At 39.7% G+C, this 13,309-nt stretch overlaps 1 protein-coding gene across 1 annotated transcript; it reads right to left on the bottom strand.

Moving 5' to 3' along the window:
* Positions 1–2,659: 2,659 nt before the first annotated feature.
* Positions 2,660–5,581, bottom strand: slc35g2a (solute carrier family 35 member G2a). The gene is made up of 2 exons (XM_039677480.2): positions 5,319–5,581; positions 2,660–4,221 (listed from the first exon to the last, which is right to left on the bottom strand). The coding sequence occupies exon 2, from the start codon at positions 4,189–4,191 to the stop codon at positions 2,944–2,946; it is 1,248 nt and encodes a 415-aa protein (XP_039533414.2). The 5' UTR covers positions 4,192–4,221; positions 5,319–5,581; the 3' UTR covers positions 2,660–2,943.
* Between the last annotated feature and the right edge of the window lie 7,728 nt (positions 5,582–13,309).

Below are 13,309 nucleotides of genomic sequence, written 5' to 3'. Positions count from 1 at the left end.
AATTAGATAAAAATATATTTATGTATTCAAAATTTAATGTATGTATTTTATATATATTTTTAATCTATTAAAATATAAATTCACCACTTTCATACATTTTTTATGGTAATTATTCGGCCCATTCCTCCCACCTTGTGAACACTGGAGAATTCCTATAAAACGTTTAAAACAAGGACAAACAGTTGTGCTTGAACTTTTTTCTTTTTCAGCCCATTCTCACCCCCAAGGCGTCACTTAACTGACGCCTTGGGAGGCATTTGGACATGCTTCAATATCTGACGCTTTAGGCGCCCTTTAGCGTCAGTTAGATGACGCCCTAGGATCGCGTGTACCCTACCCCCACTCCACACCTAAACCTAACCGCGTCCTCTAACTGACGCTTTCCTTTAGCGTCAGTTAGATGACGCCGTAGGATCGCGTCATGTAAGTGACGCTAAAGGGCGCCTAAAACGTCAAATATTGAAGCATGGTCAAAGGTGACGCCTTGGGGTGAGAATGCGTTGTCTTTTTACAGCTTAGATTCACAGAAAATGCACGCTGAAATCAATACATGCTTTTATTAAAGAGAAAACAAATCATTGAAAATATTTCAGTTTGAACAGTACACTGTTTGCTCTTATTTTTAAAGACACAATAGGGGCAGATTATTCTCAGATTTGTCTGTACTGTTATTTATGGGGAAAAAAGTTGTAAATTACATGATTACATGAACAATGTTTGCATATATCATGCATCGGCTTTTTTGTCTGCAGAAAAATAGTGTTTTCAACTCAGGCAAAAGTTGTTTTTTGTGATGCCGTTGTGATGTTACATGATCTGTTACAGCGACTATATGCAATTTGGTTTTAACATCAAATATGGGAATTCTAACTCCTTGCCAAAACATAGCCTAACAGTTTTCCCCAATGGTTTACACACCAAAACTAGAACTTAAAACGCCAAATCCCTGAATAAAGTCTACAAAACTGCAGGCAAAGTCCCTGCTTTACCCTCAGTTTTCAATTCATATTCAAAACCCTACATGCAGTTCTCTATATTTGGCACAACATTCCAAATATCTTTAGTTCCTTTGAAAAGCAACACCAATCACAATGCCAAGCTCTTTGCACCAATTGGCAAAACCAGTTCTTCACTGGTGTAACAGCAGTTGCTGAATTATACAATTAGAAATCAGAGCTTTGGTGCAATAAAAAGAAACAAATGAGCTTTTCCTTTTTTCTGAGGAAAATAAGTCAGTGGTGATTGAGGAGCTAGAGGTGAAGGAGTGTTAGTAGGAGGATGAGGAAAGACAGTTGTCTCTGATAAGTTCAGAGGGGGGTGGACTAGAGAATAGGAATGATGTGATCTGGGACAACATGAATTTTCCGCAGACTGCTCTGGTCTTCAACTGACCACCCACGATTCTGTTATATTCCTCATTCCTAAACCGGTTGTTTTGTTTTTTTCTGGCATGATGATGGAAAGTGTATGACTGCCTCATATGCATGCCTCCTCTCAAGAGATTGGAGAATGCATGTGGTGAGGTTGTTGCGAAGACTTTTGGCAGCTGGATCCATCACTCCAGAATTTTCTTTCCTTAGTTTAGTAACATTACTTGAAGATAAGGTACTTTGACCAGATCAAAATGGGAGGCAGGATGCGGCCTTTTTTCTATTTTCTTATATGTTTTGTGTGTGTGCGGTGTGTGAGTTTTGAGAAAAAGAGACACTTTCTTTTATAACTTTTGTACAGAAAACCCTTTATCTAATTGAATGTTTTATACAGTTTCTCCAGGGAATGAAAAGTGTTACAAAAAGTGTTCAAAAATACTTTAGAAATACTGTTAGAGTAAAAATTTGGGTTCTGTAATACACATTTGTGTATTCTTTACTTATATTTGAGTTTGTATATTAATGTAGCAATCCTTCCATTATGGGATTTCATAGTGTTTTCTGTTCAGCACATCATTGTGTTGTTGGTTGGTAGGCAGATCTCATGGTGTGTGTGTGTGTGTGTGTGTGTGTGTGTGTGTGTGTGTGTGTGTGTGTGTGTGTGTGTGTGTGCCTGTCTGTCTGACTGGTATTCCAATACGTAATGGGGACCAAATGTAAATTTTGACCTAAGGAAAATAGCTTATACATTATACGTGTTTTGAAAATCTAAAAATGCAGAATGTTTTCTGTGATGGATAGGTTTAGGGGATTGAATATACAGTTTGTACAGTATAATTATTATTTTTAAACATTTTGGAAAGGGACAAGTCTGTTGAATGCAGTTTGCTTTGTAGGATTTTGCCTTTAGTGTTTGTGGTTTTGTGTAGAATTTTGGGAAAATGTGCAAAGATTCCATGAACGTGTGTAAACAATTGGGAAACATTGTATTAATACATTGTTGAAAACCTTTGAGATTTAAGTACTCTAGAGTGAATAAGTGCATTACTCCAGCAGTGTTTCAATATTCCTCCTTAAACTGGAAATGATGACATCCTGCCATGAGAAAAGCTCTGGCAGACACCAGCCTGAATCACTGTTTCCAAAACAGATTTGATTCAATCGCTTTTAGGCTTTACCAAAAAGTGTTCCTCCACTTCTCGGGGTCAAATAACCACTATATACCAATAGGGGGCGCTCTTGACCAAGTCAACATGGGTGGAAAATAGTGCAAATGAAAGTATCCCATGTTCTCATTGCTTCTCCTCTGCACAGACATTTATTTGGATGCACAAAACCAAACATGTTTGATATGATAATTACTTAATAATCGGCAATAAAAATCAACAACCTCTTTGAGCTTCACATAATACAGCAGTCAAAGACAACTTCACAATGGCACTTCATCAATAGACACAAACTTCACATAGATTTTTTTTTCTCAAACATTCACGATAACCTCAACCACAGGTGGGTGAGGCCTGAAAAATCAAACTCCACAAAAATAATTATAAACAATAACTCTGTAATTGTTTCACTTTATCGGTGAATCGAGGATCTCTTCGTACTCCTGTCTTTTGCTCTTGCCCACCCAGTAAAGCTTTACGGCCGTCAGCACGACAACACTGATGATGATGATGACGCCCCCGATGATGTCATACACTGAGGGAACCATGTGGAGCACAATCAGCTGCAGAAGCATTGCCACAACAATTTCCATATGCTGCACGGTGCTAACCAGTGCGGGATGGAACTTGTTGAGGGCGTAATATACCCCCAGGAATGCCACGGTGGAGCAGACGCAGATGCCGATAAGATACCCCCACGTCTCTCCGTCCAGTGGAATGATGGGCTCCTGCAGGATGAACATAGTCGACAGTCCCCACAGCGTTCCAGTCCAGCCGAAAGTGAAAAGAGCTGTCCACATGCTCACCTTCTCTTTGATGGCTCGGTATATGATCATGGACAAGGCCGCCATTAAACCTGCCATCACCGTCATGGTGTAGCCGAAAGCCTCCTTCCAGAAACCCAGAGATCTGTGCTCACCTAAGATGTTGGGAATCATGACGAAGCATAGGCCGAAGACGCTACTGACAACCGTCACCACGTCTGTCATGCCTAGTCGCTCATCGATGAGTAAAAACGCCAGTATGGCACTGAAGACCGTCGTGGTGGCCCTCCACATTATGGTGCCGTTGCTGGGCGGCACGATGGCAAATGAGGTATACGCACACGTGATGGAGATAACATTGCACACGCCATAGAAGAAAAGACGCAGTCTGTAGCCTTGGGGCCCGAAGGGAGGCTCCTGGTAGTAAATCACCACCGCAATGGACAACACCTGGATGACCGAGCGGATGAAGAGAAGCTCCAGCGATGGCACCCTAGAGCGGTCGGCAGCCAGGCGTGTAATGAGAGCCACACAGCCGTGGGCCAAAGCCGCCCCAAACAGAGCGGCCCACGTCATTCGTGAGGTGAACACGGAGGCCTCCCCGAAGCTCTGCAGCTGACCTCCGACCCCTTTGTCTTTTTGGTCCCCTGGCGGTTTGGAGCGACTGTCAAGCGCACTGAAAAAAGTCCTGGGCGACTTGCTGTCAGTAAGGTTCTTTCTGTCTGAGGTCTCTTCGACAAATGAGCCAAAGTCTTCAAAAGATGGAGCGTCATCATAGCCCTCGTCTCCAGGCTGGGGGAAATGAGTGGCGTATTTGACCGTCACTGTGTTCGGGTGGATTTTGACTCGCTTCTTCGAGCCAAGCAGATGCTTTGTTGGTGAATCCCCCATTTTCTTACAATACCAGCTGTCGTGAAGCCCCTGAATGTAAAGAGAAAGAATTGTATGCAAATTGAAACTTAAGACAAGATGTACAGCTCAGTATCTCAAACAATGTTTTTAAATCGCTAGAAATTACGCAAAGACTTCTCACGCAATGGCACAGGCATCCTGGTATTTTTGGATCTGGATCGATTATCCATCTAAATTTGCCACAGCATGAAACCTAAGGAAAACTCTTTCTTTACATACTGTAAACTGGGATTAGTTCATATGATATGCTTTTTAATTAATGCAGGTCAAATTAATATAAATATTAATAATATTGTGAGATATTTAAAATAACTTTTTTTCTATTTCAATATATTTTAAAATGTAATTTATTCCTCTGATGGCAAAGCTGAATTTTCAGCATCATTAGGCTACCCCAGTCTTCAGTGTCACATGATCCTTCAAAAATCATTCTTAAGTGCCGATTTGGTGCCTAAGAAATATTTCTTATTATTATCAGTGTCGAAACAGTTGCTTATTAATACGTTTGTGGAAACTGTTCACTTTTTCAAGATTCTTTGGTAATTACGAAGTTCAAAAGAACAGCATTTATTTTCAATAGAAGTATTTTGTAACATTATAAATGTCTTTAGGCAATATAGGCAATAATTGTTTTAGGCTACTTTTTACATTTTTGTTGTCAATTCTTTAAGGTATGAATGCTTCCATACCAGAAATAAACCTGAGAAATATTACCTGAAGTAAAAAGTGTGACAACTAGCCCCGTTTTGCCCTACAAGCAATTTTGAGGACATGGTCAATAATGACGCCTGCTTCGATGATGTCACATGACGCATAAGGCAGCGGATGAAGCTGTCGAATGTGAGTGACATTTAGCAGAGAGGGACTGATAGAACTCCTGATACTGATTTTATGAATGGAGCAGAAGGGACGCTGTGTCTACTACACTGTATTCACGCTCTGTAATTCATACGGTAGCCTGCCTAACATAGGCTACATGATGACTTACCTTTAATAGTCTACCTAATAATCCTTTTATTTAAATCAATGTGCCCATTTATAAGCAGGTGAGATCTGTCTATTTAAAACCACCTGCGCAATGACAAAGAAAAACGGCGAAATCTTACCTGTCCTCTCAGATGCTTCTCGCAATTAAAGATCCGCGAATTAACGTATTAAATCCAGCGATCATTGTTGTGTTTTTGAGGCAAAATGTTTATTCCCCCCCATGTCTCTTCGTGTGGATACGTTTATTTGTCTAAATGAATAACAGCAGGGCACCCCGCCTCCAGACAGCTCGCTCGCAGTGGGTCTCACAGTGGCTTGTTTTTGGATTCTGAGATCTCAGTCGAGCTGCATAGCCTACATGGCATATGATGAGGAGCATTTGCTCTAAGCGTGCGTCATCATTCAGGAGGAGCGTGTCATTGACGCAGTACAACTTCACCTAACAGCATTTGAATCACTCCATCACTCTTGATTCACTTATGACATGGATATCATTTAAATCAATAAATGCAGATGAATTAAAGTAACTTCTGGAGCAAAAAGTGTGAGTGTAATCAAAACACCATATGGCTTTATAGCCAATAATTTTTTTCAAGATTTTATCTAAAGCTCAACGGTATTAGCCTATATTTAAACTCGTCAAACAGGTCAAAAGCCAAATTAGTAGATTTGGTCAAATTCACTAGGCTAAATGAATTTCACCCCAAAATGAAAATTCTGTCATTAGCCTATAGGCCTACTCCTGATATTGTTCCAACACGTAAAACTTTCGGGGTAATACTTTACAATACAGGTGCACTAATAAGCATTAATTCATGCTTACCGAATCCACAGATAATACTGAATTAATATTAACTAATGTTTATCGCTATTCATTATTGATTACCACATTAGGAACTAATTAAGAGTCTGTAAGGTTAATGTAGCCTATTAATTCGTACATGAATTGTTATTAATTAAATATGTAATTGTGGATTAATTTCATAATAACTCATTTTTAACTAATAGTGTTAATTAATAGGCTATGTTAATTAATAAGCCAAAGACTCAATTTCAACTTCCAGATAATATGACAGGTACACTAATTGTTAGTGCAAATTCATGTGCAAATTACTACAATTAATAAATGACTAGTTAATAATGATGTGCCTCAACAAGTAAAGTCATAACATAATGATACCTTTGCAAATTAGCTAATGATTCATTAAAGACAACTTAAAGCTGAAGTGCATAGCTTTGACTAATTGAGGTAATTAACACAATTATTTACACTATTAGTTAATAAAATATGTTTTTAAGGAATTAATACACAATGATAGCAATTCATGTATTAATATATGAATCATAGACTCTTTATTAGTTGCTAATGCAGTAATCATTAATTAATGGTTTAGTTCTTCACGAGTTATACATTAACTCATGATTATCTGTGCATTAGTTAAGCATGAATTAATCTCTATAAGTGCACCTGTATTGTAAAGTGTTACCGTTCCATTGAAACAACATGAAGGTGAACATGAAGTATTGAAAATGAAAACCGTATTGCCCTTTTCATCGTTTAAAACCTGCTTTCCAAATGTGATCAGGAGGCAACAACCGCATCATTCATATTTCATGATATAATATGACCCCTGTGACTTATGTAACTATAATGATGGGAGATCTCAGCATGTTTTAACCTCCCATCTGCTGGCTGATTATCTGACACAACTGGGTTATAAACAGATTATAACCGAATTTATAACGAATAATGTTATCACGTCTTGCTCGGATTTTTGCTTTTCTTTTTAGTCTAACATGTCCAAAGACCAATTTATATTCCTTTTATTCCTTTTTGCATTTTTTTTATCTTAATGAAGCATTTAAAAATAAAAATAGTTTGACCTTGACCAAGAATTGAGTTTTTATCATGTCTTGAGTGAGTTTATATTGCTCCTCTGTTTCTAATTGCTTAGGCAGCTTTAATATTTATTTAACAAGGGTGTGTGAAAATAGCAAGGCCCTGTTTCCATAGTAACTACACCGGAGAGTTCACCAAAACAAGCAGAGGACCACCATTTATCTTAAAGTGTTTATTTTTCATGTTTAAATAGGCTGACTGTGAAGCTCGCTGAATAAACAACGCATGGGCAATTTTCTATCAACACTAGTCATCTCCTTCTGCTGTCATGCCAGCCCGTTCTCATCCTTTAGCGTCACATAGAACGCTATATGACAAAACGGCGCTATACTACGCACATGGCACCCTTTATAGTTAATATAACACGCGAACCCAAGGCGTCATAAATCCTTTAGCGTATGAGACTACCCTACCCCAAGCTATACTGTAAATCACATGCTATGCACCTCAGCATTCAATTCTTATTGATTTCACAGATTTTTGGAGTGGATCAGGAAAATATTGTCTTTAGAGTCTCATTTTACATATAATGAAATGCATAAAGAAGACATGATTTTATGTGAGCTGTCAGACAGCTCTGTCTGTTAGCGACCATTTTCCTGTCATTGTGACAGATCAGTGAGCGTATGATCCCAAAACACCTCTAAACTCTTTTCCTCTCTGTGCTGTTGTGGAGAATGATGGATGAAACTCATTCCACAGACACAGAAGAACAAAGCTAATAGGCATCAGAGCCATTTCCCTGCAGAAGGCACTATGGTGTCCTTTAAAGACATTACTGGGTTAGTATTAATGTACAAAACATATTACTTAAATGTTTTTTAAACTGAATGTGTGTCAGGATTATGTTTTATTCTGTGCGATAACTAAAACCCATGCTTTACAATGTGTTACTCTTAATTGAAATTGTTTTCATTTTTGCCAGCTCTGTATTTCAAGTTTTAATTTCTGTTTTATATATTTAACAAGTTTTTGTAGGTCTTGAAGTTTTGAAGTCTCGAAGATGAAAATTAATGATGAGATGAGATAAAGATGAAAGTAAATGAAAATAATTTACCATGTGAATTTCTTTCTTTTACTGAACACAAAAGATGATATTTTGAAGAATGTCGGTAACCAAACAGTTGATTTTTTTTTTTTTTTTTTCATAAGTAAGTCAATGGCCATCAACTGTTTGGTTACCGACATTCTTCAAAATATCTTCCTTTGTGTTCAGAAAGAAATTCATTCAGGTTTGGAACAACTTGATGGTGAGTAAATTACAGAAGTTAAATTTACGTGTGAACTATACCTTTAAGTGCCCCTTGGGGTATGTGTATCTCCAATGGGGAATTACTGTAGAATATTAATTTACAGTTAGTCAAAATAAATGGGAATTATTACCTATACACTTCGGGCGGTTACTAGAGGGGAGTTAAAAAGCTGCTTATAATAAATAGACTAAATCATCTCACTGTTATTTTAAAAACATTAAATACATCAACTCATTCTACTCAAGGATGCAAAGGAAAATATTGATAGACTTATAAGTGAAGCAGCAGAAACAATATATAGCCTATTTGTCTGTAGAGAATATAGTAATATTTTTTTTAATCCATTTCTATTCGGTCCTTTCAATATTTATAAACACTGATGCAAAAATCATTCTCTGTTTTATGTTTATTATCATAAGCTATCATAAAATAAAATAAATTGAACATCAAGCCGATGTCATCAAGTCATCAGTATAATCAATCAGTATAATCAATAAACAACTGAAAACAAAAAAATAAAAAAAGAGTTTAAATTTATATGCAAAAATGAGTTTTTATGTGTATGTGATGCGCAGTTCATTTGCATGTAATACCCAAAAGTATAATACACATCCACCTTATGAACCAGCAAAGAAGGAGGAAGTCCCAGATAGCAAACTGACATTGAATCAACGTGGAAATATGACATAGAAACAACGTTGATCTGACATAGTTTTGCTCATCGAATTAACGTTGAACCAACGTCAGACGCGTCATTCTTTCAAAACTAACAAAAAATCAACTTAAAATCAACGTGTTGTTTCAACGTTATGAAAGCAAACCAATTTTCGATTTTCATTTAGCTTTGAAGAATGCCGCGTCTGACGTTGGTTCAACGTTAATTCGATGAGCAAAATCAACGTTGTTTCAATGTCATGAGAGACGTCGTTTCCACGTTGATTCAATGTCAGTTTGCTGTCTGGGGTAGGATCCAAATGCAAGCACAAATTTAATTAAACAAACAGGTAAACTCAGAACAGGAACATAGGACAGGGACAAGGCTACAGGTAACGTAACAACTACAAGAACTCACAAACACTGGAACAAGACACAGGGTTTAAATACCGAGACTAAGAAAAACCTGGGGATACCAATAAACTAGAAATCCTACAAAGGACTACAAAACATGACACAGAACAGGAAATAACTAAAGTTCACACAAGACAAGGGAAACACAGACAGGAATTAGACATGGACCCCTCGGGCAGCCAGGGCGGAGAAGACACTTCGGGCGACACAGGCTCAGGAACAGCAGACACGAGAACAGTAATGGCCACAAGGACAGACACAGGAGCAGACAATACACACACTGGCTCAGGAACAGACAACACAAACACTAGCTCCGGCTCAGGAACAGACAACATACTCACTGGCCCAGGAACAGACTCTGGCTCGGGAACAGGAACAGACTCTGGATCGGCTATCTTGTCTGTAGACACTGGCTCGGAGGAAGTGACGAGAAGCGTCTCTGGCTCGGCAGAAGTGATGTAAACAGACTCTGGACCGGCAGAAGTAACGTGAACAGTCTCTGACTCGGCCATCTTGTCCGTAGACACTGGCTCGGAGGAAGTGATGTGAATAGTCTCTGGCTCGGCCATCTTGTCCGTAGACATTGGATCGAAGGAAGTGACGTGAATAGTCTCTGGCTCGGCCATCTTGTGTGTAGACACTGGCTCGGAGGAAGTGATGTGAATAGTCTCTGTCTCGGCCATCTTGTCCGTGGACACTGGATCGAAGGAAGTGACATGAATAGTCTCTGGCTCGGCCATCTTGTCCGTAGACACTGGCTCGGAGGAAGTGATATGAATAGCCTCTGGCTCGGCCATCTTGTCCGTAGACACTGGCTCGGAGGAAGTGATGTGAATAGTCTCTGGCTCGGCCATCTTGTCCGTAGACACTGGCTCGGAGGAAGTGATGTGAATAGTCTCTGGCTCGGCCATCTTGTCCGTAGACACTGGCTCGGAGGAAGTGATGTGAATAGCCTCTGGCTCGGCCATCTTGTCCGTAGACACTGGATCGAAGGAAGTGACATGAATAGTCTCTGGCTCGGCCATCTTGTCCGTAGACACTGGCTCGGAGGAAGTGATGTGAATAGTCTCTGGCTCGGCCATCTTGTCCGTAGACACTGGCTCGGAGGAAGTGATGTGAATAGTCTCTGGCTCGGCCATCTTGTCCGTAGACACTGGCTCGGAGGAAGTGATGTGAATAGTCTCTGGCTCGGCCATCTTGTCCGTAGACATTGGATCGAAGGAAGTGACGTGAATAGTCTCTGGCTCGGCCATCTTGTCCGTAGACACTGGCTCGGAGGAAGTGATGTGAATAGTCTCTGGCTCGGCCATCTTGTCCGTAGACATTGGATCGAAGGAAGTGACGTGAATAGTCTCTGGCTCGGCCATCTTGTGTGTAGACACTGGCTCGGAGGAAGTGATGTGAATAGTCTCTGGCTCGGCCATCTTGTCCGTAGACACTGGATCGAAGGATGTGACGTGAATAGTCTCTGGCTCGGCCATCTTGTCCGTAGACACTGGTTCGAAGGAAGTGACGTGAACAGACTCTGGATTGACCATCTTGTATGTAGACACTGGCTATCTTGTATCAACAGTCTCTGGCGGGGCAGAAGTGACGTGAACAGCTCACAAAATCCTCCGCAACAAAATCCTCAATTGGTCGGTTACCTTGGCTGAGGTGGAAGAGACAAACTGCTGGATTCATGTTGTGATGAGTTCTTCTGTCATGAACCAGCAAAGAAGGAGGAAGCAGGATTCAAATGCAAGCACAAATTTAATTAAACAAACAGGTAAACCACAGAAACTCAGAACAGGAACATAGGACAGGCACCCCACACCACTACTAAACCTACTAACCAACCCATGCATATCCTATGCACATAAAAACTAATTCTTGCGTATATATTTGCACGATTAAATACACTGTGTGCTATAGAGACGCATTAAGTGTGGGTTGCATTCCCAGTATATTCAGAGAATATGTCATGATATAGCCTACATAAATACAGATTGGCATGCTAACAAAGAGGATGAAGGTCCATTCTTCGTACACAAAAGGAGCAGGTGTCATTATAAATCTAGAAGCTGCAGGCAGTATCCAGCTGTCTTGTTGAACGAGGATGTTGCAATACAGCTGGCATTCTATGTCATTGTAATTATTTATAGTGCTATATCTTTTCAGTGATAAGTGTTGTTATTATTGAACACACGATTTTTTGCAGTTTTTGAATAAAATCGTAGTTGTCACGGTTGAGTTCAAACTAAATAACTCAATATGGATACAGTACAAATACTGAAATATGAGCTCCTAGTACTTAAATACAGCTGTTCTGTAGTGCGCTAGCATCAAGGCTTTTCAAAAAGCCTGTTGTGCAACTCTCGAAAGAAACTGCCACATCTCAGACTTAGTTATCTTGTCAGTCACAGACTTTTCCCCAATGCTCCAGGAGCCGATAAAACCACAGACCTTATTAACCACAGACCTTATTTCAGGCGATTTAGCAAAAAACCATTCAAAAAACCCATAGACTTCAGGGCGAGGGAACCGGGAGTGCTAAATGCTAACTCATTTCCACGTTTTGGCCTACAAAGTGACATCACATGACCACATTCGAATGGGTCCGATCAAGAAAATCTTGTCCGTTGGTCATCCGGATGCATTGAACTCTTGCGAAAAGCTACGGACGGTTCCTATCCGACAATTCCAGCGGACGTTGAGCGTTGCTATGGTACTCATAACCAAACCTGAATTCTTGACTTTTAATAAAATAAATAATGATTTTATAACGATAAGTTGTCATTTTTTAATTTTCATGACTTTCTAACGTTATTAGGGCAGTTAATACAATTAAATTGTAAGCAGACATTGAACTATTGACCACTATACCACTATATCACATTTTTTAGCCGACCTGACATGTCAACGTCCTGAGCAACTTTCCTCACGCAGTAGCCTTCCTACACTCTAAAAAATGCTGGGTTGTTTTAACCCAACTTTGGGTCAAATATGGACTAACCCAGCCGTTGGGTTAAATTTTTACATTACATTTTTAACCCAACATTTTGGGTTTGTCCATTTTTGACCCAAAATTGGGTTAAAACAACCCAGCATTTTTTAGAGTGTATTAATATCTCTATAACCCTCATCATAGAGATCATACAGAACTGACAGAATCAACCTTTCTAATCTCTCCGCAATTTTTGTTCTACCCGCGTCCGACACTTTTCACTGTGTATTACGACGTCATTGGGGGCGTATTGCGTATTACGGAGCTGATTTCAACTGCCAGTGTGAAGGCAGCGTTACGCTGCTGACACATCAGCTATTGAAGCTCCGCCCTCTGTGGCGGTAGCAGCAGCTCATTTGCATTTAAAGGGACACTCACAAAATGACACATTTTTTGCCAAGGGAAACTCGAAACTTGCGTGGAGGCATAAAAAAAACAATCCTTATCTATCCTGCTTTAAAGAGCTTTAGCATTTCAAGCGGCAGAGGACATAACTGTATTGCATGCTTACAATAACCAGAACATCATCGTGTATTGGTTGTTGGGGGTGGGACATTGAAGGCCCTTAGATATAGGTCCCCCATACTCATTCCTTTTCCCTCCACTAGTGACACCCCTGCGGAAGCTAATATATTATTATTGTTAACGCTCTTGACGTTAACGGGGCTTTACGGTCTATGAAAGTATCCAAGGATCCTATTTTCGCCTGTCTCTTGAAAAAATACATCATATATCAAATCCAAAGCAATTAAGGGGAAGTGCTCCTTGATGACATGCTTGTAAGGCTGAAGGATAAGGGATGTAGCTTGAGTGTTTGGTTTGACCACCCAATGATTAGCCATCATTATCATGAGTGTATATAGAGTGTTCCTAACCGCATTCATATTTTATTTGAGGAGGAAA

This window comes from Pimephales promelas, chromosome 5 (genome assembly GCF_988280905.1).
Source record: "Pimephales promelas chromosome 5, fPimPro1.hap1.1, whole genome shotgun sequence".
Classification (NCBI taxonomy): Eukaryota; Metazoa; Chordata; class Actinopteri; order Cypriniformes; family Leuciscidae; genus Pimephales; species Pimephales promelas.
The sequence above is the reverse complement of the archived record's forward strand: the minus strand, read 5'-3'. Positions and strand labels throughout refer to the sequence as shown.